General features: G+C 38.2%; 2 protein-coding genes across 12 annotated transcripts in view; one reads left to right on the top strand and one right to left on the bottom strand.

Moving 5' to 3' along the window:
• The window catches only part of KLC1 (kinesin light chain 1), a 57450-nt gene extending 52087 nt beyond the window's left edge, over positions 1-5363 (top strand). For all 4 annotated transcript variants that reach the window (XM_030037110.1, XM_030037091.1, XM_030037116.1 and 1 more), the window contains one exon: positions 36-5363. In XM_030037110.1, coding sequence (XP_029892970.1) covers positions 36-101 — 66 coding nt within the window. In that variant the 3' untranslated portion in view covers positions 102-5363. The remainder of the gene's footprint in view (positions 1-35) is intronic.
• Positions 5364-7923: 2560 nt separating this feature from the next.
• On the bottom strand, positions 7924-24235 carry XRCC3 (X-ray repair cross complementing 3). 8 transcript variants are annotated; one of them, XM_041118397.1, is made up of 8 exons: positions 23454-24231; positions 22587-22669; positions 22081-22218; positions 20990-21202; positions 14430-14584; positions 11917-12129; positions 9590-9636; positions 7924-8498 (listed from the first exon to the last, which is right to left on the bottom strand). In XM_041118397.1, exons 2-8 carry the CDS (start codon positions 22639-22641, stop codon positions 8264-8266), a joined length of 1056 nt encoding a protein of 351 aa, XP_040974331.1. In that variant the 5' UTR covers positions 22642-22669; positions 23454-24231; the 3' UTR covers positions 7924-8263. The 8 variants fall into 8 exon arrangements, with proteins under 8 accessions (XP_040974331.1, XP_029893012.1, XP_029893021.1 ...); XM_030037152.2 differs by having other exon boundaries at positions 22587-22684; positions 23444-24230; XM_030037161.2 differs by having other exon boundaries at positions 23444-24230.
• Positions 24236-24255: the final 20 nt, after the last annotated feature.

Genomic DNA, 24255 nt, shown 5'->3' with positions numbered 1-24255 from the left:
TAATTTATTTGTTTGTTTTTTTCCCCTTCACACAGGAACGAAATAATTGTCTGACAGACTCAAGAGCTCTGAGTGTCAGTCATACTGATTTGGCGCATTGAGATTCTTGGACAGAAGCTAGCTAATATTCCTTTGTGAATAAAGAAGCACTGAGACCTTCAAAGCTTTGGTTCCTCATCATTATGTATAGGAACATCTAGTTTGTAGACTTTTGGGTTTTTTTTCCTCCAATGGACTGCTGTTTTTACTTTTCTAAATAGGGACAATTTTAAACACAGCATTAGTGGGTATTTTCTTCTACAGGAAAACTATATAGATATATATTGCTCATTGCACTGCTCCCATTCATGCTACTTAAAGTTGATTTCTTTAATACATCTGAATATTACAGCAGCCAAAAAAATTTAAAAATACAAACATATTTAAAGCATACCCAAATGCAAACATGTTTGAAGATGCAAGCAAAATTAAATGTGTAGCGCTAAATATATACAGTGCTGGAATGAGAAAAGGATAAATTTATGCGCATTACTGTATAAATTCAGATTGAGCATACTGTATTGGTGGGGCTTTCCTTTGCACCACTGATTAATGTTAGAAACCTTAGCTGGCAAAACAGCACTTAGACACGGCTTACTTAACCACTAGATCGAGCTGTTAAATTTTACAGAAGAGATGGTTGGGGTTACATTACATACAGATAGTGTGAATAGCAATACCTGTGACCAGAACTTCCATGCTTGTTGATATATGTCTTAGGGCACAATAGGCGATAGAGACAGGACAGTTCATGTTGATCAGGAGAAATGGAAATTGTTTTGACCTTTGCCTTGTATGGTTGAAGAATACTGAAGTTTTGGACTGCAACTGTCCCAGAGCAGCTGCTGTTGCTCTTAGGGAGACATCAAGCCTCAGGTTGACTTTCTTGCTTGTCCACTGGAATTCACAATCCCATTCTCTGTATGCTGAAAGTGCTCCAACATTTCCTTATGCTGATCCCAAATCCTGCTTTTCTCCATAATAGCTGATGACAGCAGAAGCAGGCAACTGCACGCTAGGCTGTTACACTGTGGAGTAGCTGCTGTGCAAAGGACCACTCAAATCCTAAGGGCCCCAGTGGAAGCACTAGATGGCTGTAAGTGGCAAGCAACTCGTTTGACCACACATCCATGTTAAATCTACTTACGGTTAATATATATGCTGTCTGTATACAGGACTGCTGCTGGAACAAAGTATGTATGTTTTAAGTATTTTATAGATGCTAGTATTTCCTTTTGCTTTTCTGTAAAGCTTGTAATTTTGTTCATCTTCTGTAAAAATTCTTATTCATGTGAAGCTGGATGAGAAAGTAAAAAAAAAACAACCAGTGTGTGTACAAATGTATTTGTGGTCATAGTTGTGAGTTGGAAAATGCTGAACAAAATTAACTTTGGGAAAAGCTGGAATATTCATTCAAGGTTAGCACCAACTGATGGAGGTAAAACATAGTGACATAAGCAAGTTTTAGTATTTAAACAAGGTGTGAAGAGTCATTAGAATTAGTACTTCGTAGAAGTATTTGAGTGGCTTTGCATCTGGTCTTAAGTTGTGTTACAATACCTGATGCAAAAAGTTGTGTATGTAATGCACTTGACTATGTTTACCAGGAGGTACCTTATTAGCATCTCTTTAAAGCAAGCTGTGTATGGTATAACTGCCATAAAGACAGTTTAGAAATGGTGAGATATGATGCTGCTAATATGTAGAAGTTTTAGCACAGAGTAGTGCAATTCATTAAAGAACCTGAGCAAGAACAGATTGTTGCTCAGTTATCTTAACAATATATACTCATAATGTAGACTCTTGAGTTTTAATCTTTTTATTAAGAGCTTTTTATAGTAAAAAATACATAATATATATACTTTTTTTTTTCCCCCTAAAGCAAAACATGTTATATACACCCATTGGTGAAGTCAGTTCTCTGCACAAAGCCAGACCGAGCTGGCTTTGCAGAAGGAACTGTACCTGAGGTTGCCAGGCTGGGTGGGTGCCCGTCTCCAACCGGAAGTCAGGCTGGGGAGGCGGCAGGAGAACCCTCTGCCGCAGCCGTCGCCGCTGCGGTGGCGTCATCTGTCCCTCCGGCCGTACCGTGAGAAACTCTCACTGCAAACACCCCTCGCAGTCAACCGGTTTCACACCAGCACGGTGCTACTGCTATAGGAGTGGCTCAGCGGGCCTTGGAACACGCGTTTCTGTAGAGCTCGATGTTTCACTCGGAGACCGTTATAAAAGTCTGGCTTCCAAAAAACCCACAAAACTAGACACAGAACTGATTTTGGTAATAAGGAATTACTTAAATTGAAAAATGTATTTTCCACATTCAACTTTGAAGGAAAATTATTTTTGCAGCTCTCAAAAAAAAAAACCAACCCCCCCCCCCCCAAAACCAACACCCACCCAAACTTGTGTAAATAGCAATAAAATATTTAACCATGCCATTACAATTAAACATTAAAATGCAAGACCGTGGTATGTTGATGGTGATAAGTGAGGAAACTTCCTCCTTTAGGAAGGAAGTACTCCTTCCTAAAGATCCTCCTTTAGTAGGATCGTACTGTTGATGGCATTACTAGTACTGTGCTTTTAAATGTTTTAAACCTTTATATAGTATTTTAAAGTGTTGGAAGATTTAAGTTGTTGAGCTACTGCTTATTAAACAATTCTTATATTTAAAAGGTTAATTTTTTTTTTTTCAGAGAAGAAACAAATTTCCAGACTTACTTAATTCATAAATCCCCAAGAATGATAGCCAAGTCCTTACAGTTATGAGCCAATGAGCTGTTTGCAGTTTGAGAAGAACTTGTAAAGTACAAAAACAAAGTTAAGGTCAACATTCCTTGTGTTTGAATCATGAATGAATTACTGTCAGGACATGGTTTGTATACATGTAAATTTCAGGTGGGCTTCTCAGTTTGCCTTTATGTAAGATTTTCTTTCTGAATTTCCTCTGTTCCAATTGTAGCCAACAGTCTGCATAAAGTATAAAACCAGAATACCTAATTGTATAATTCTTGGATGTCTTCAGTACCAAACTAAATCAACAGTTCTGTTGAAACAGAAAACTAGAAAAGACCCTCAAGATTGACAGACATCTTGTTAGAAACTAAGTGCAACTGTGGTAGTGCTGTTGTGTTTTTAATCTAGCATGTTTGTCCTTGCCCAGAATTGTAAGGGTGAACTTCATTAAAAACGTAATGGGGACTCCAGGTTAGGCCAGTTCCTCTAGATTCTCCTGTGAACAGTGGCTCACTCTTCTGGGGCATACAGTCAGGGAGGGTTGCACGTAGTTATGAATGACACATTGAATTGTTACTGATAGAGAGGTGCCTGTTGCCCTTCTGTCTCGCGGTGTGCTAGTCTTTAGGAATATTGGCAATATTTGGTCTTGAGTTTAGATTTTATTAAATATCATTGTAAAATGTAACTGTTTAATGATTTGCTCCTCTTTCAGAGGAATCACTGAACTATTGTTGTGATGTTTGTGCTTGCAGTACTGCAGTGATAAACATAGCACTTAAACGACGGAAAAACAATTGGACATGTTACCTAGAGTCTGTACCTTTTCTTAAAACAAGCACCTCCTGCCCCGTCCCTGTAAGCCCTCCTGAATGGTAGTAACTTAAAATGGTTTTAACCTTGAGAAGTATTTGTGCTGAAATTGTATCATTTGAATCCAGAAATTTTGAAAATGGTGTGGTCCTGTTGTAAATACATAGTAAAAGGGCTGTGGAGTGCTTTGTTGAAAGTGTGTTTACAATACTTGATGAGTTCAAGTTAATTTAGTTTTTGTTATGCAGGTCATGTATTTTGTCTGAAAGCTGCTAAGAGAATTGCATTTTCATTAATGTTAGCCTGTACTGAGAGAATAAATGTTAAAAGATGCGATGCCATGAAGTTTACAGTTTCATTGTGGCAAATTTACAGTGTCACAGACTTATGGAAGTATTGGTATAAACATTGGGTTTTGGTGTTTTTTGGTTTGTTTTTTTTCTTAATAGTTTAGAATTGAGGGAAATCTTGAAGATCTACATTTGATTATTTTTCCCCTCAAACCATTCACAATAGTCTCAGTACACTGAATAGCCAAGGTCAGTAGTTTTGTTTTTGTTTTTTTTGAAAAAAAAGCCCAAAACAACAAAGCAAGAAGCAAAACACAGTGCCACCATCTGATAGAAGTCAAAAGACCTGAGCTGTTGAGAAGATGCTTATGCTCATAATGAAGTTGCAAACCTCTTTTTTAGTTATGGCTGCTTTTAAATAAGAAGTATTTAGAGAACTATAGTTGGAAGTTCATTTAACGCTCCAGCTACATCAAAAAGCTGGAAGCTGCTCTTAATGGTTGTGCTGGACACACGAGAGAGACTAAATTGTATACAGCATGGAACAAGCATAGTGAAGCAGTTTTTAAAACCAGATCGATCTTTAGGCTCCCTGTATTTATACTCGAGTCCCTATTCAAGCACAGAAAGTTACTGAGTCTTTAGTTTTAAATTATGTAATAGAAGCATTATACAGTAGCGGTGGTACGTTACAGTATAATTAAGCCAGATGAGTTCTATGCAATCAGGAATGGTATTTTCTGTTTTCTAGGACCTGGTTTAAAAAACAAACCCAAAACCTAACAGCAGCAAAACCAGAAAACTGTTTGTAATGTCAATGTATCCTTCTTGAGGAGAACTTCCCCCCCCACCCCTACGCAAATGTGGATTTCATGTTTGATTTAAGAAAAATAATAAACCTTCCAAGATTGGCTTTAAGATGCTGCATTTTGATCTCCATGTGTAGTTACTGCTTGTCACAGCTATGGACGAAATCCTGTTCCGAGTTCACCTGTTTGTCTCACCCCATAAAACTGTTGAAAATAAACTTCCACAAATGTTATTTGTAACAAATAGTAGTAATTCACTGTGATTTCATCAAGAAACTTGTAATGAGATTGTTTAGTGTGTTTTACTACATCTGTTTTGTTAATAGGTCAGTTGTGGAACTTCTTTATGTTTACCAAGCACAAATGAATTTGGTTCTACTTTCCCAAAGCAATGTTTCCAGAACCCTATATGATCTTTCTGCTGAAAAAGGCATCTTTAAATACATCACAGATCTGTAGATTAATTTGAAACTGTTTAAAAGTTTCTCAAGTGTCACTTAACATTTCTTTTCAAAGTGCAGACAAATATTTAAATGTAGTATTACAGGATAAAGATGATATACCTAATACATTCTACAATGTAAATCTTCTTTGTAAAAATTACTTCAATTTTTTCCTGTATAGAAACAAATCTCAGTTGTGAAATCCAAAGATGAATAAAGCTGTATAAAGGGAAGGTTCTTCAATTGCATTTATTAAAACTTAAGCATGTTTCAACACTTTTGACACAAGGCTTCAAAGAGGGCAGATGCTTTGTTCAGTCTTCATGAGGGTTTGCACCCCCAAAATTGTACTTACACAAGATGAACAATATTCTTTCTAGATTTCTGACTGCAGATGTAAGTAACTGAAAGGGGTAGAAACTGCAGATGAACGTTCAACTGCTGTGAGTGATGTACTGTTGACTGTAAGTTTAGGGGGGCTGTTGCATTTTAGATATTCAGGGTTTGTGTGTGATGATGAGCTAGGAAACACACTGCAACATACTCCAACTCAGATTTAAGCCTTCAGCTGGAGAGTTAAATGAGAACCAACACAGGCAATGAATGGAAGACTTGCTCAGGTAAGATGTTACTTAAATTTGTTGGTAAAAGTGTTTTTCACCAGCTAAACTGGGACTTTGGTTACAGACCTATCTGTGACTTTAACACTTGGGTCTCATCCCTGCAAGCAGTCAGGTTGCAAAAAAGCTACCAAAATACTACAAAAATGAGTCTTAAGAAGTGTATTGGACTGTTCTGAACATGGTTCACAGTGAGGCAAGCTCCTGGGATTGGAGCCTGGGCTTCAATGAGGCTCTTTTGTAAATGAATGCCTGGGCAGGGGTTGACTGACTGCCATTTATCAGCTGTATCTGTCTGTGGTGCCTTTTTTTAAGCTCAAATTAGTACAACAGGATGAGCAATATACTGGCTAAAGTTCCTGTCCCAGATACACAGGCCAGGAATGGAAGAGAATAACTCGAGCGTTACGTATGCTGCATTAGTTTATCTTCATTAAAATTGTGAGGCATGGAACATAAGGATTTGAAGACAGAGGTAGCTATGCCTCGGAGATATAGGACTCTCACTTTTTCCTTAGATTAAGTACACAAAGACTTCTGAGCTTCATGGTTGGATTTTATTAAAAAACAGCAAAGCATGGTCATTTTCAAATACAGAGAATTAAGACATTTATTTAGAAAAGAGATTTAAAGACAATTTGTTATGCTATTTGCACAAGGTCCCCTTAGATGAAGGGATCTCGGAAGGCACTGAAGGCAACTCAGCCTTCTTTCTGCTTGCTTGGTTTCCTTCCTTCAGCTTCAAGCTGTGACTGTGCCTGTACTCCTCAAGAACTTCCCTGCAGCAGTCACACAGTCCCTGTCTTCCTGGGTCTCTTTTCCTTGTGTCATACTTGGTTGTCCTTTGAGAATTCTTCTGTTGGAGTTCCAGCTGATCCAGTGTACAGCTAGACAAAACTTTTCCTTTCTGCTACCCAGCTACATGCTTCCACAAGAAAAGATGGCCGCTATATCCTGCGAGTATTACTAGGGAAATGTAGAGACAGCAGCTATTTCACTAATATAGTGTACCTGAAGAACACAAAAGGAATGTGTCTGGACTTGCCTTTTACCAAGTGATAGACATTCCTCTGAACTTGTGTTTATGGAAGAGATTTTATTGTTCAGCCTATGAGAACAAAAGGTTCTCATTTGCCAAAGACAGAACTGAGCAATGTAACTACACAGAAAAACCTAAGACTCTGGTAGACTTCTTGTTTGGGCAACTTGGGGAAGCAGGTAGAAGGGGGAAATCTGAAAGCTCAATGTGTGATACAAGTGAGCATCATACACTGAGAAGAGCAGGCACCCACATAATATAGGCCAAATAAGGTCTAAGGCCTTTGGAAAATGTGCACGATTACCTTCATCTAGCTTTCTTTCACATTGCAGGAAAAAAAGACTAGAAAAAGTAGATGTCCCAGCAGTAGTCTGAGGACAACAGAAAAAGATGTGATAAAATAGTGCAAAGATGGAAAGAAAAACGTTTAAAGCTCCAACAACAACAAAAACCTGAGAAGAGTAACAGTGCCATGGATGGATGCAAATAGCTAAAGGTCCCTTTCAAAAGCACAATTTAGCCAAGAGCCTTGCAGTAAGGACAAACGATACTAGAGGTAGCAATCCAGAAGCTGATCAAGAATGCTATCCAGATCCAACAAAACAGAGCAGCCTGGAGCCTTGGGAAGAACACAAACAGAGCACTTGCTCTGAAACTACCTGCTTACACGGCTTTAGCGACGGGCAAACAGAACAAGGGGATGGCGGGGGTGTGGTATGTTATTTTTTTAAATGGAAGAGGCTTTTGCTATGAGGGAAAGGAACTGGAAAGCAGGAAAAGAGTGGAGAAGAACTATTTCCAGAAAAATCTGTAGAAGTTCTGTAAAGCTAGCATATGCCCATATAGTACAACAGCAGTACAATTTTAATTCTTACAGTAAGATGTTAAAATCAAATACCTTTCTGGTATTTTTTTAATCCTAATAACAAGTAGTTTTAAAAGAGGATAGCTGCTTTGTGACAAAGCTGCTCTGTGTTATTTTTGACGCCCTACAGGTAGAAGAATGGCTGTACTTAATGTCAGCATGAGGCCCAGAAACACCAGCAGGTAATATTAACTGGTTGAATTTGAATCCCTTTGGGTCTGGAAACCCAAAGAGATACCCACCCACCCACCCAAAGAGAAGATATACAATTGCAGTAAATACTGTTTCTAGATTGACATGCTATTAAAACAAAATTAGAAATCAGGTCTCCCCTAACATAGAGATTGCCACATCACACTTCATTGTGCAGCCTCCACCTGCCCACAGCTTTACTCTCCTTCTGAATACTTGTCTCATGAGGATAAGCTGCTAAACATATATCCAAGTATAAAGAGATCTTCTTTCACAATGTAGACGGGGCTTAATGTAGTCATATAACTATTTATGTATTTCAGCATCCATTTCTGTCATCCAGGAAAAATCTAATTTTACCAATAATTCTTCCTGAAGCAAAGTAGTTTTGATACATTTTTGGAGCAGGATGCTTTACTATGCAAAGGATGTATTTATTCCTTTTACACCTTCCAATTTTACTGTATAGTAGCAAGAGGATGGAGGGAGATGAGGAGCAAAAACTACTCTTAAAGTCCTCACACTTCCAGTGAGGTGTGACGCAACTCCAGACGATTGTTCAGGTTGTGATATTCGGCTGACCATCAGTCTCATTAGCAGCTGATTTGCCCAGGTTATTCCAAGTGCTGGAGAGACTCTCTTATCCACTACACTAAAAACAAAGCATTACAGATTTCTGCATGTATGAATTTAATATGAAATATCTTCACTTCTGTTGTAACAAAATTACACTGGAAGAAATGATCTACTGTTTCTATATTTATTGTTGTTTGCTATATTTAAAACTATAGATCTTCAGAGACAGAGATACAGGGTATACTCACAAAATTATATGCTAGGTTCTCTCTATAACAAGGTTATAACTGGAAGAGGAATGCTTCTATACAGAATAATGCGGTCATTCTTCTAACTACAGCCATGGTGAATACCTGCCTCTGTCTTGAGGGGTTCCCTCTTGTGACAGAAAAATAGCAACAGAAAAATGGCTGCACTTTAAGTATTTGCAGCGTGTAAGTGTTGGCCCTGGATTCTATTCGAAGGTATATTTAGAAATGTTGGGTAGATGTAACACTGCGTATGTATTACTTTCAACCTGAAGTTTAAAATGATTTTTTTTCCTGGAAAAGGTGCAATCCCTCCCATAAAAGAATTACAAGATAACCAGGAAAAAAGATTGAACCTTATCCTTGTTCTGTGTCAGTTTCTGAATCTGGAAGACATAAGCTAGGTGCTACATAAATGCGTTTTTGCAAGAAGTTAGTTATCTAGTAAATCAAGATTATAGTTAGGATTCAAACAACAAATATGTATGTTTGAATCCTGTTAATATCTTGGTGTCAAAAGATACTTTTTTTTTGGTCTGAAGCAGCCAACAAAACCAACCGATAAGGTTTGGTTGCTATATTTTTTTAAGCAGACAGAAAATGCACTCAGTTACATCAGAGACAAGAAGAGATGTAAAAGTGCTCTTGTGTAAGCAAGTACGCCAGCCATTAACTCCAGGGAATTTTTCCCCCTAGCTTGCTGATTAGGGATTACCACGTAAGTGTATATGACAGTCTCCTCCTCTTTACAGCACGTTAGTTATTGCTGATCCCCAGCAAATACAGGATTGCTGGGTAAATGCACTACTGGTCTTAACATGCTCTGGTAGTTTATATTGGAGTTATAAAAAATATAGTGGTTAAATGCTGCTGTGTATGACATCGTTACTTTTCTGTTGCGGATGACTGACTGACTTACCTACAACTGCACTGAGCAGCTTCCGACTCACTCACTGCATCGGTCACCTAAAGCAGAGAAACAGCATTTGAAGTTGACCTGTAGTTACACATTTGTTTTTAGCAAGCAGAAGAGCAGGGAAAGGAAAAAAGCCAAGAAAATCCAAGTTATGGGATCACATATTAAGCCGAGTTAGAAAACCCTTATTCTTTCAAGACAAACTAAAAGGGATTTGTGAAGCATTATCTTAGTTTACCGTGCTACAACTATTTAGATAGCTACAGCCTATATGAATTTAACTACTACTAGAAGCTTAATTTGTTTAAAAGAAAAAAAACAAACGGGCAAACAAAAACACACACACACACAAAACTGTTCTGTAGATAGATCTGTTTTCTGTAGATAAAAGGTACTGAAGCCCAAATCTCCAAAAGGTGTCCTGTTCTCAATGATTTCACTACCTTTGAAAGCCTGCTTAATGGAGCAGTTTGGCTTTGACTACAATCTAGAGAAATCCACACCTCTTGACTCCCTCTTGTCTTTTAATGTCATGATTCTTCCACACAAGTTCTTCACAAAGTACAGCAAATTAAGTTATAGGTACTTCTCTAAATGTAATGTACAGAATAGATTACTTTACAGCCATCATCTTTCTCAATGTTATTATATTCACAGTTTATTTCTATAACTACACACTTGATGTAATGAGTCACCTTCCATTAGAACACAGTCCTGAAGGACTCTTTGTTAGCAAATGGTCAGACTGTTGTCATTCAGCGTCCAGCACTGACCTCATCTATTGTGAGCCAGCACCAGTGGAAAACTCTGATCATGGGAAGGCAGATCTAAGCAGCTCATTTAAATGACTCTTTTCCCTCTCATGCTGAACTGTTCTAAGGTAGAGACCGGATACATCTAGACTTGTCTTACGCTTAAATCACACCTTCTTTTGCCTGCTAGATGGGCCCTCAAAACCCGCAGGAAAAAGGCAGACAGCCTTTTCCGAATGCCCATGCTCAGAGTATCCCAGAAACTAGCCAAGGAACTTGGTTGGCTTCATAGTGTAAACGCTGAAACACAGAAACCTTTGCTTAACAAAGAGCAAAATCCAAACCATGCTTCCCAAGGAGAACAAATTGTCTCTACTCATACCAAAATTCAGAAAGCAGTTACAGGAAATCTCAGTTTTCCTTAAAATCTAGCTTACCGTATGAAAGATTATGCAAGAAAAAGTTGGTTAAAAAATTAGGAGTAACTCAAGGCTGAAATTTAAATCCTACTAAATCTTAATAGGTATCTTATTGAAAATAAAAACACTGTGCATGTCTGAAAACTGTTCAAATTACTGCTATGTATGAATTCCAATACACTCCCTTCCAGTTATGGTAGTAAGTGTAAGGTTTTACACACTGCCCATTCTGTAGTTCCAGAACTACTCCTAGGGAACAGAAACAAATCAAACAAATAACAGTTGACTTGATGTTTCTAGAACCTCTTTCTTCCCGATATAAAAATTCTTCTTGTTTGTGACTGCTCAAGCTCAACTTTTCTCCCTACCTCTTTTCTTCTCCTGTGAGAAGAAAACCTCAGGGCTGAGTACTTATTCAGTTGATGGAAGGGCCTTCCAGAAAGGAAGCTTCCCAACAGTGGCCTGTCTGCACATTTACCTACCCCCTTCTGAGGCCACATTCCAAGTGTGAATGCTTCATCTCCAGCATTCATATGCTCCTTCAATTTGCAATTAGACCAAGAGCTGTGGCACACTGCTTCTATAGGATAGAAGTTGCGTCTTGGCTAGTTTTCTCAAAAGAATATTCTTTTTGACTAGTATCATTGTGGCCTTCCTTTGGTTTCAGCTCGAGTCAGCTTGCATGCATTCTAATGCTTTAGTAATCTCAGCAGTTACACAAAAACGCTGAGCTACACAAAAATGCAGCAAGGTCCCTGGTGTGTTTCACTGTCTCCTGTATACGTGGAATATAACTGTGCAAGCAGAATTCCCAGAGCAATCCTGCTGGTGATGGCATTTGAAGCTAGTGTTAAGAAAGAACACTGTTATTTTAGTTCGATGCTTTGTGCAGTTGCTATACGTATCTATTTTCATTAGCTTTAATGCACAACCTTTGAGAACATTAACAGGCTAAACAGCATAAAGGATATTCTTAAACTTTGAGAAGTTAAGATGTACTAGTTTAAAGTACATCAGTTTAAGGAAGTTTCAGTTTCCATCAGTCATTAATAATCAGCTGACTGTTAAATACAACACCAAGAATCGGCATACACAGACCCCTGCCCCAGCCATTTATTAGATGGTCCCTATAAAATGAGAAGAAATTTTGATGTCATACCTGATTAATGCACATTATTGGAGTCCTGAATCTAGTGCTTAAACTGTGAAGCTGTGCTCCAAATGTCTGCAAATACCGAGCCTTCGTAACAGAATCTGAAACTCCAAATTCACATCGGAACAAAGCGGCAATAGAGTCTATGACCACCAACCGCACCATGCCTCTTGTGAGCAGTAGCGAAATCCTTTTAGTAATGCAGTTGTGAAAGGTATCCTACCACAAAATACAGTCACTATTAAAACAGCTCAAATAACTCTATTTGTAAAATCAAGATAGTAACTACAGACATCATCACTGAAATATGAGTGGATGGAGTTTCTAATCATACAGTGAGTTTGTGGATCTTTAAGTCTCACTAGTAACCATTTTTCGCAAATGTCTTGTGGTTTTACATTAACAAAAAAGGAGACCAAACTGCAATGTACAGTTATCTGCAGCTCCGACTTAAATCATTCATTTACTGACATTTCAAAATCTCAAGAATGCAATACTACAATCCTAAACCATTCCTATTTTGCAGGAGTGGTTCTCACAGAAACACTGAGGACTCAAGACTAGCATTAAATATTCAAAACACATGTTAGAGACTATGCTGCTGTTCCACTAATGACATATTAACTGTAAAATACATAGTTGCTACATCAAATCCATATTGATCAAGAGTCTTATGAACATGAGTAGCTGCAACTTATATCCTCCCTATTAAGTTTTACTAATTGAATATTTTGAAGTCACCAAACATTTCAGTTGCAAGAAGTTTAACAAGTATTTTGTAGGGTGCAACTTCTATCATGTAAGAATAATTATATTAGTCAGATGAAAGGTCCTTGTAGCCCAGTATCTTGTCTTTAAGAGTGTGGTCTACAGCAGCTGAGTAGAAACGAGAAGCAGCTCATGGTGATAATCTCAACTTCCGGCCATCAGAAATTTCAATGTTGGCAAAAAAAGCAATAATGTGAGGCACAGTTCTTCTGATTGGTGCCACTCTTTACATCTAAATAGAGGTTCACATCTAAGAGCTGACATGCATCCAAAATTACATATAATATCCTCCAGCATTCCACAACTTTTAAAACTAAATTGTAATTCTCAAGTCTGAATTACAGTAAGATCTATTCTACTAAATGAGCTGCTTTTTACAAAATAATATTATATTATCAAAGGCTTTTTTTTTTTTTTTAAACTCACTGGAAGAAATTACTCTGAAGTATAGATGACTGCTTTCCATTCTGGAAAATGCTTTTTTTTTGTTTCACTTACTGGTATATCTACAGGAACCTATGTTGCACTTCAAACACTTCAGTGTTTGTATGTGGTCCTTCTGTTCATACAAGACTCATTCTTTTCAACTGAATACACGAACAACTGGATTCTTCAGAATGAAGCAAGTCAAAAAAATTTTGTTGTGCAAGAAAATACAGAACGTTATTGTGATTTGGGTTTCTACTTCAGTTGCTATAATCTGCCTATCTCTATATAGCAATGCATTCTACATATATGGAAAGACACAAACTGAATCTATACATAACAATACATGAATTGTAATAATCTATTGTATGGTTGCTGGACTTACCAGTGAGTGTAGTGTTTTACTTTTAAGGGTATTTTAGAGAGATGTACATGCTACTATAAGGTGATTCTTTCCTTTTTACAGTAACATACTCTGTAGCTTCCAGAAACTACAATTAGAACTTTAATTAATATTTCCAATGAAAGGGACATGGAAAAGGTAGCTTAGCTGCTGCCTGGACCACACAGCGAATAAGAAGCAAGCATACTGATGTACAAGATCTTCTTACACTTGCAAACTATGATTAAAAAACCCCAACAATTGGAATGATTTAACAAGTGCTACTTTCGAGCCTTAGAGAAAACAGAACTTCTGACATTCTATCGATAAAGAGCATATTCATGGCTACTTAAGAAAAAGCACGAAAATGTGGGTTCACAAGGCAAGAATACAGCACTGAAGTTTGTGTCTTCTCCCCTCCAGTTCTAATATGATGTCTTACAGGCACAGGGGCAAGACAACTGCACTGCTGTGGTTATTCTGTGTCATTACCTATTCCAGGCACCATTTTTTATATCCTTTCCTCCCACCTGCTTAATTTGCAGTTTAACAGCTCTGGTGTTATATTGCAAGTTAGTCAGGATACACACGACCTTTTGCATATATATTTATATCCTGTCTCCCAACTCAATTAAGATCTCCCTAGGAGCTGCAGTAAAACTAGTATCAGTAAGTCTACTACATTTTAATAAACATAACGACTTACAAAAATCCACGACATGACTCATTCTAAAAAATATTAATAGTTATTTTTTCATATCTTTCATAATAAAACACTGTAATAGACAGTTCTCTAACAGCAAATTGCAGAGATAAAGAAGTATTCATTACAGATCCTAGTTCACTTTTAGCCTTCTGAAAGGTCTCCTGTATCAAAACCCCCCCTATGGTTACTGGATTATAGTGTAATAATTATGCATTCTTAATTTGTGCTACTACTTACTAGGTCTGCTGCATGCTCAACAAAAATACTGTTTCCAAATTTGATCTTCTGTATGATTTCAGCTGGAACATCCACACGCAGCTTATGTTGTTGATCTATGAGTTGTTGCAAACGTTTACTTGGGAATACATCTTCTGTACAAATGTACACAGCTCCTACAGTCAAGGAAACCACCTCTATTATTACAACAGGGCTTTTACACATGCAGTTTTCTTAACAGCACAAAAATAAAGTAATACATTCTGCACTTAAAAGCTAGACATATGTACCCGGAAATTCATGTTACTTTTTTTTTCTGCACCCATATTGAATCAGTGATGAATAACAAAAAAACCACTCCTATGACTTTCCTGTAGTTGCCAGGTCCTGCTTTTGGTGCCTGCTGATGCAACTGATTTTTGTACTCTCCACTAGGTGACACTCATTTTGCACAGCTGCGGAACACCTGACTACCTAACTTGGGTGATTACGAGTATCATATATAGAGCGACACTGCATAGTTTGCCTGGTTTTGTCAGAAATCCAAAGCACAGCACTATACTATGAAGAAAATTAACTATCCCAGCCAAAACCAGTACAACTAGTATTTTGATTAATTTCACTCACTGTTTTCAAGTTTCTTGGTTTTAAGTTTACATACGGAGGGGTACTTATTGCCACAAGTAAACCAGTGTAAAGAGGATCACTCATCCAATCTCAGTCCAATTAACTCTTCCTGAAAATGGTAGATTAGATAAAAAGCATTACACTTCAATCACACTACTGTGATTGCTGTCTATATATTTTTACTGTGGTTTCTGGTTAATAAGTATGCATTATTGCAGAGAAAATTAACCATACACATCAAAGATGTTGGGGAAAGAAAACAGAAATACATACAATATTTTCTTTATAAAAAATTTTTACTGTTATTGCAGAACTAGCCAGAATTATCAGCTAATACTTACAGGGTTACAGCTAAGGATTAAGTCCACTCACTAAAGCGGTTGAAGCTGCTAACACAGCTTGGCAGCTGACGTGCTTGGCAATACGAGACATCCAATGGTCCATCCCTACACTAGCTCTCCAGGGAGCAGAAAGTCCATTTCCAGACACAACTTCCAAATCCTCTATATATTCCACTGAAAAAAATATGAAACTATATCCAATAGCAGAAACTGAAACATCTCAGGACTGGATGAAGTAAAAATTGATGGTTACTTTATCAATAAAAATATTTTGCTGATGGACACCTGTACAACACAAGGTATTGAATTCTGAGAATCTTCTATATAAGACAAAGATGAGCGTAAGCCTAATTTTCTTTAGGACTAAACTTGCATCTTCAGCTTAACTCTCCCCAACCCCACTGTAAATTCTTATGTAGATCACCCTACTTCATATGTGAAACATTTAAAAAAAAATTTTTTTTCCAATACACAGTCTTATTTTTAAATACTCAGAAAGCTATCAGATAAAGCAAAAAAATTTACCCATGCCCACTAATTAAAAAAATTGTCTTTGACAGGTGAGAATTAAAGACCTTCCTCAACTATTAACACATGGAAAAATACTTCATCATCATCCACACCTTCTATAGGATGTACTTAAATGTTTCCACAATTTCTATTTCCATTCTACCTAATAACAGGTTCAAATAATAATTTGGCTCCTTTTTACTTTCTTTGGCCCTGGCAGCCAATAGCATTTATCACTAGAATATTCAGTCTCCCTTCTTAATTCCCCAATTTCATTACTTATATACTTATGTCAGAGGGAACTTGTTAGCAGTTTACAACATTTGACAGCGAAAAAGGACTACAATAAAGCATTAGTGATCAGAGCAGTCATGATCTGATCACGATTCCTAAACTACAACATATAAAAAACTAAGAAGTTGAACCATGAATATTTTCTGTACTTTTCCCACTTTTTTCCTAGAGTGGATGCAATTCAGAATTTTAAACTGTGCGTGTAAATGCTGTCTTCGGTAATTACAACTGAAGTCATTTGCAATACCTGTAGACGCAAATGAGCACATATACAAGTTTCCATCAGCAAAGAAGGAAAATAAAAAGAGAAAGTAAGTCCACAGTTACTTGAATCCATTAAGTTTATAGTGACATCAGCAGTTTGTTGAATACTATCTGAACTTGTATGAAGCTGAAGCAAGGAAAACACAGTAGACTATTAATTATATCACTTAACTGCTTAAGGCTTTTTAAATAGCCAATTATTAAACAGATAATTAGGTGAACCTTAACTTTCTTGACTATTTCCCTAGGTTAATTTCTCCTAACTGGACTAATCTTCATATCACTCTCCAACTTGACAGTGACAGCTGAGTATCAAATAGGCAGGTGAGTATCTTTATTAAGGGCAGTTCATGCATTCCTAATCAGATTTTCAGTTTCGCAATTTCTAAAAAGCCAGTAAGTCAAGAAAAATTTCTAATCACAAATTTGACATTATGTATAGCTAGCACTGGTACTCACTCGATAAGCCTATTATGTCTTGCAATACTTACACCACCAAACTGAAAATCATCATGGTGCAAATTCAAAACCAAGTGAATGAAGAAATAAAGAAAACCCACCATGATATGTAGCTTCCTTAAGCACATGTGCTTTCTGAATTTCATACTAACAAACGCTGTGCTAAATTGTGTTAGCATAGTAACTTACAGTTCCTTAAGTAAAATGGTCTGGACTTCTCAACTACCATTCTTATTCACAGCTGATTGCCTTTTGCATAACATTGCCTAATTGTGAAAGACAGGGATTTCTTTGCCATGAATACTGGCTTACACAGAAATCATCTGCATTCTAAGAATCAGACCTGCCTTAAGCAGTATGTCCCCTGTTCTCTCCTTGGTTTACTTAAACAGGATGGAATGTCCGTTACTTGAGACTTGCTGTTTTTTCAAATGTAGATTTGCATTTCTAGATAGGTCGGTGCTCCATTGATTAAATAATTGTACTTCGTTCCAGAGTTATTGCAACATTCAAGACATTTCAAAACAGAAAACCTGAGAAAGTTGCTGAAAAAAATATATTTTTTCCAAAATTAACTTAGCTGGAGAAAAAGAAACATAAAATTCTCCTAAGAACAGTGATAGAAACAAACACAAGGCAAAAGCAGAAGAGTATAAAATGATCAAGCAATCTTACTGTATTACAAATATATATGCAACTGTGGCCCAGTTTCACATTTATACCTGATGAACAAGTAAATCGAGGCAAACAAGGTAATCCTACAGCTGTAATACACGTAGGCAAAAAAAAACAGCTGGAGAAGCAAAAATCTGGTCCTCTCTGCTCCACTGGTCCAGCAACCTAGCTTTAAAATTCCTAATCAATAGATACATACCACCCTCTTCATAAAATCATGACAGCAATTTTAAAGTTCAAGTGAACACATTTATTCAGGTTAATTTTTTTTAGTGAAACACTTGTAAAAAAAAAATATCAAGAAGATTAATTCCTTCTTAAGAACAGTTCTACTTCATAGACTATTTCCTGCCTCAGTTTAGTTTTGTAAATACCAGCATTCAGTCACCTGCCAATCTTCTACTCTGCTGTAATGTTTCTTTGACACCTGTTAAATATACTACAGCAGATATTGTACTCCAAGTACGTAATTGGTCCATTTGTGATTTCTCCAAAATACACAGTGGGACAACTTTCCTTTCTTTAAGTGCTGCTCATTTCACAAAACAATTATGTAATTTTCATCTTGAACTTTAAGGGAGTTAAGCCACATAAAATACATCAGGTGAGCTTTGCCTTGGCTTAAAATTTGAGTTTCACAGTACAATGACAATAGCACTCTCTCCTAATGGACCTTCATCAAGCCTCTTCAGCTTTTGTTTGTGGTCTTCAGTTTGAACTACAATGAAACATTTGTTTAAGGAGAATACACACCCGTGCATTAAAAATACAGGAGGTGCTTTACAACAAAGTTACAAGGGCTAGAAGAGATTGACAAATAACTAAAGTAAATATTAAAGAGCGATGTTGTTAGATGCCTAATTATGAGGCAAAAGCACTCAATATTCACATATATTTAAAGATAAGTGAATTGTCATAACCTAAACAAAAAGAGGAGACTAGTACAACACAAACAGAAAAGCCTATGGCATTGTGCTATTTACAGTTTATTAGGAAGCTGTCAACGCTGAGAACAAGTCAAGAGTCAGGGTAGTTACCACTTTTGAGAAAGAAGCTGAGACATGCTTTTAAGAAGCCAGTCATTCTCAGTGATCATATAAGCATCTTTCCCCACAGGTCCAGAAAAACCAAACAGAAATCAGCTATTTCATCAAATCCCAGTGCTTTACCATTATTTAGGCTGATAAAAGTGCTATGCTGGTTGTCGACCAAAAAAACATCCCAAAATCAAACAAGCAAAAATAAAAAAAACTAAAAAAGGACAAATTTTGAGTCCTATGAACATAATCTGTCATGCACCAAACCAGCTTGTTACCAAGAATCAGCAGCAAACATTTTTTTCTAGTTCAGGATTCTAATATGGATATAAATTTGTCACATTATATTCATTTATTACTTATGAATATGGGCACATAAAATAAATTCAGCCAACATGCGATTGACCATAACTGACATTCTTAGAATGGCAGAAAGATAACCTGGAGGCAAAGGATGTCCTATTTTCTTTGTTTGCTGCCAACCTCCTACCACTGAGACTCATAAACAAGATTAGCACTAAGTCAAATGAAGTAAATACACAATAAATCTATACTGTCTAAAGAAATGTATTTCAACATCACCACCTAAGAGAAGGGAAGTTTCTAGCACTAAAAAAACCCCAACTAAACAAAAAACAACCCTCCATAATTTTAAATCATTAGCAAAGTTTTAGCACTGAGATTAATCTTCTATTGGTGGTGCTAGACTTCTGTGATAGTTACTAAGCATTGTCATTCTCAAGTTTCCTAAAGAATAAAACTCCTCATACTTAACATAACTTTTAATTTTTAATTCCTGTATTTCTCATAAGAGACTCAACAGAACCCTTATTTATAGACTGCAGAGAAGTCAAGTTTCATTTTCTAAGTGCTATGCAAACAATATCTGCTGCTATGACTGTATGCAGTCTAACATATGGCAAGATAACCACACTGAGAGTTAAAAACTGCAAGAATTAGGATTCCACCACTCCCTTAGCTCTCCAACTCCTGCAGCAGGATATTTCTACCTTCTATACCTTTAAGATCCTCAAACGCTCTCTCCTCTCAGCCTTTCCAAAATGCTCCGGTTCTCTCACAGGAGCATTGATATGATGGCCATTCTATCCCATCTTCTGTGAAACACTTAGGAGTGGGTAGATGGGGAACACAGACATGACAAAGCAATCATAATGGCACCAAGTGCTAGGTGCATAAGAAACAAGAACCATCTTCAAACACAAATAATGAAAAGACTTGCCATTTTGTAGCCCTACAAGGAAGCCTGTAGTCTGGTGCAAGAGACAAGAGTGCCATTAGGATGTTGGGCACCTTCTCCTGTACTCCTTTCTGGTTTGTTCCTTTCTTTCAACGTAAATAGGGAGAAATGCTGGGGCATGAATAAAAATGTATTCGCATTCAAACTATTTGCAGCAGTTAGCAACAACACATGAAGGAATTAAAAAAAAAAAAATGTATTAGTGTCCTGGTTTCTGCTGTGATTAATGATGTAACTTAAAGCAATGTAAGCCACAGGCTAATTACTGCTCTTTAAGCAAGATCTTCATCTGGACGTTCCATGATTTTTCCACATGGGTGGATACAGTACAAGAAATAATTAAGTTTCCCCACAACAAACTGCTGAGCTGCCAAATTAAACCCAGCGCTGCATGGAAAGAAGAGCAAGATCACAGCCAAAACACACCTAAGGCAGACTACCAGGACACTGAATTCTCAGAAGTGACACAAGTTTCCTCCCTTTCCAAGACAGCATATGATACTTAATAAAAAAAAAAAAATTATGAGTTAGATTAATGTGATAGATGGTTAAAAAAACCATACTCTAATCAAAGAATAAACCTACTTACTTTGGCAAAACCAGGAAAATCGCAGGTACAAAACAATGTCAGCTTTCTTCAATTAGATTTCCATCAATTTTACTCTGTAAATCACTTTAATTATTGTTATCAAACTAAATATTCTTTGAAATTTGAAAGCCCCAACTAGGGAATATATACCCAAGATCTTTGTGCAAAATTATCTGACAAGCTGTTTTGCTGTGGTTGTTACCTGAGGAATCAGTAAGTACTTATGACAGCACTGCTTTTCATATATTGTTTGCATGTGTCTAGTTTAAACCCACAGCAGCAGGCAGGTAAACAACAGCCAAGAGTAATTTTGTATTAAATTATGTTGTGATGCAGGGCATATGCACAGCATGCTTTTCTCTCTATCAAGACGCATCACTAACTAACTAGCTTACTACTCATGCTATCGCAGAAGGGCAAGACATGCACTGAATACATGCATCTACTTCAATGCACTGATGATGTTCTTAAAGACAGTATATTCCTCCAAATGGCAAATTAATCAATATTTACATTTCAGTACTTACCAGATTCTAATCCACCATATTTGTAAGGATACTGCACACAAAGGCACAGTTGTAAACTAATCTGAGTCTTCCCAGCAGAACTTTCCCCTGCAAGTTCTGTGATTCCCACTAAAGGAATGCCACCTTTTAACAAGGTATCTAGTACCGAACATCCTAGGCTTAGCTTCTGGTGTTGGGAGGTGAGATGATCTTTATCTTGGTAGAGCTGAAGTGCTGCAGAGTTTTGGATTTTTTTTAATGAGTAAAGAAGAAAAAAAAAAAAAAAAGGAGTTTCATTTAGTATCTTTCTAACACACAATGATACAAAATAGAGGCTGTATACCAGCTTTATATCTACAAGGGATGCTTTCTTTATTGATGGGAATTTTTTCAAATTCAGCCTGGTCTTCCCCACCTCCCTTTCCCCACAGGGCCTACTAACTGAATGCCTGTTCAAAAATTGATAGTTTACACTGAGCCCTTTCCTCTTCTCAAACTTTTTTTCCTTTCTCTGCCTCTATGGAGTCTCTGTGGAAAGCTACACTGGGCAAATACTGCCAGCAAGGTTCAGGCACAGCAATTCTGAAAATGGAAAGCTACAGCAGATTATGAAACAGCGTACCGGGCATCGGGCCAAGGCCTGAAGATGTATGTAAATCGCAAGAAAATAACTTCCAAGTACAGAGCTGCCATGAAGTGTTTGTACAGGAGGAGCTATTACGTCCTGCTTGGTTTGGGATGAGGTGTTCATACCAAATCAGTTCATATAGTTTATAATATATCATATAAATTTTTCAACTAGTCTTAGTCCAAAAGGGAGAAGGAATCTTTTTTTGGTCTAATCAAGTTTTCCAGATTGGAGAATCATTTTATCCTGTTTCAGGCAGGCTTGATCCTGAAGAATGACACCCATCCACTTCCATCTACCTTCAAGGTCTCAGAGGAGCTGTCCTTAGGAAAGTTAAATAACTCACTACAGCATAACAAAAACACTTGCCTTTTCATTTTCAGCATCACATTACCGTGTCAATGAGGAGCTGAAACCTTATTTTATCCCAGTGATGGTATTATAAGATTTAAATAGAACACTTTTTTTATATTGACTATATTACCTGTAAGCATACTATTTCTCCTCAGCATGTGAGAGACTGTTTTCAGTAAGCACTGTACATCTGCACTGGACAGTTTCATCAATCTTTGCAAGTCTGCTCCAGAAAGATTTAAAATCTCTTTTATTGATTTTATGTCAGCTGAAATTAGAAGAATTTTTATAAATACTTTTGGCTGGATTACGGTCTTATGCACAAAAGAAAAAGTTTTCCCACTTTCTACTAATCATTTACTTTAAGTTTATCTACACTGCATTCTTGCAAGCTAGGCAGTCAACATTCACTTTCAATATATCAACACATGCTATACAATTGTTTGGAAAATTATTATTGAAGCATGGGGAAAAGCCACTACTTCTGATTACTCAAAAACTTGCTTATGAAATACTTAATTACTGTTCTAAAATGTTACTGTACATCTATATGCTTATACCCACAAACACACAATTATGTAAAGGAAGACACTATGGTGACAGACCTATTAGCGAGACATTGGCAAATTAAATTACCTTTCTTAAGGGCAGCAATTACTTTAGGGTTCAAGTCAAACTGGTCCCAGTCCATTTCCTGATACAGCACTGAGGCGAATTATCTGTTATTAAAGTGGCTTTTATCAGATACACATGCAAGAAAAAAAATAAGCATTATTCAACGTGAAAAGTTTGTAGGAATATTCTTTTTTATTTTTTAACAATGTATTTATCAGTTATCTTAGAAAAATAACGATTCAGCACATTGGCAGAAGTATTCTCAGATGGCTGTTTACATATATGCTATTAAAGGGTTCAACTGATAATACTGCAGTTAAGAATTACTAGTAATTTTAACTCCTTGCAATTCCGCATAGTGCTTCTGCTCTGGATTGAAGCTCACAAATATGTTGGACAGTCATTTCTAACCTGCCGCTTTTTACATGAGCCTTACATTTTCAAATAGAAGAAAAGATCTCATGCACGTGCAATTTGGAATGACCCAGGACTATTCCTACATTGGACAGTGAAGTATATTTTGATTAGCTTAAACCAATTTAGTATTAAAACATTAAAATCAGTTTGCTTCTTATAACAACACTAAACACTCTTTTTAATACTTTGATCTAAACTACGGTAGTTTAGCACTATAGCTGCCTAGAAGAGTACCGTGAGGTTTGTTACCGTTATTCAGATCATCTTTATGAAGGATTGCAGCGGACACACAGGAGTTCTATAAGAATATATGACTTAACGAACAATCCCTCTTTTAACACGGGGGAGGAGAGGCTGCCGCGGATCCCGATAACAGAACAAATGCAGGAAAGGAAACCGTTATTTTTAAGCAACACCTATTTAAAGCAACATTCTGACGAGAGCTAGAGGTCGAAACTTACTGAAATTAACCATGATTATGACGACCTTGGCCAAGCCGTTTTGTACGCTCCACTCACGCGAAGCCACTCCACCGCAGCTACTGCCTGAGGCACGGGGAAGAGCGGGAGGTCACCGAGAGCCCGTGACTGGAAAGCCAGGCGTGTCCCACGGTCGAGGCACCGAGAGGGGCCGCCCGGCTCTCCCGCAGCCCACGCTGGCACAGAGAAAGGTGAGCGGCACCACCCGTCCGCGGCTCCTCCGTCAGCGGGGAGGGCGGCGAGGGGCGGCTGCGGGGGGGGGAGCAGAGCAGCCGCAGCCGGGCCCGCGCCGCCGCACCGCCCGCCTCGCAGCGCCTCCGGCCCCGACAGGAGCCGCCTCGCCGCTGCCGGCGCCCTCCAGGGAGCCTTCGGCGCGGCCCGGAGGGCGGCTGGCGGCGGCGGCGGGACGCCGGCGGAGGGACAGCGGCTCCCGCCCCAGGGACGGGGGCCCGGGCGCAGCGCCGCCACACCCGCCCTCACCCCCGTTACGAACCCCCCCCCCCGCCAGAGTCGCCGCCAAAGGCCGTAGCCAATCGGCGAGCAGCTTCCCTGCGACGTCGCTACGCGGAGGCCAATCCAAACTCCTCAAAGCGACCGCTCCGGCAGGACAGCCAATGGCAGGGCACTGCTCAGGGAGCGGGCGGGACGCTTTTCGCTCCGGTAACGATCTCTTCCGCGGGGCTGGACGGGGAGCGGCGGAAGAGAGGGGCGTTCGCCGGCGGTCGCACGAGCGCCTCGGGGCGGGGCGCTACCCCACCAGCCACGGATCCTCCGCAGGGCCGCGGCCAGCTGAG

This window comes from Aquila chrysaetos, chromosome 2 (genome assembly GCF_900496995.4).
Source record: "Aquila chrysaetos chrysaetos chromosome 2, bAquChr1.4, whole genome shotgun sequence".
NCBI classification, from domain to species: Eukaryota; Metazoa; Chordata; class Aves; order Accipitriformes; family Accipitridae; genus Aquila; species Aquila chrysaetos.
The sequence above is the reverse complement of the archived record's forward strand: the minus strand, read 5'-3'. Positions and strand labels throughout refer to the sequence as shown.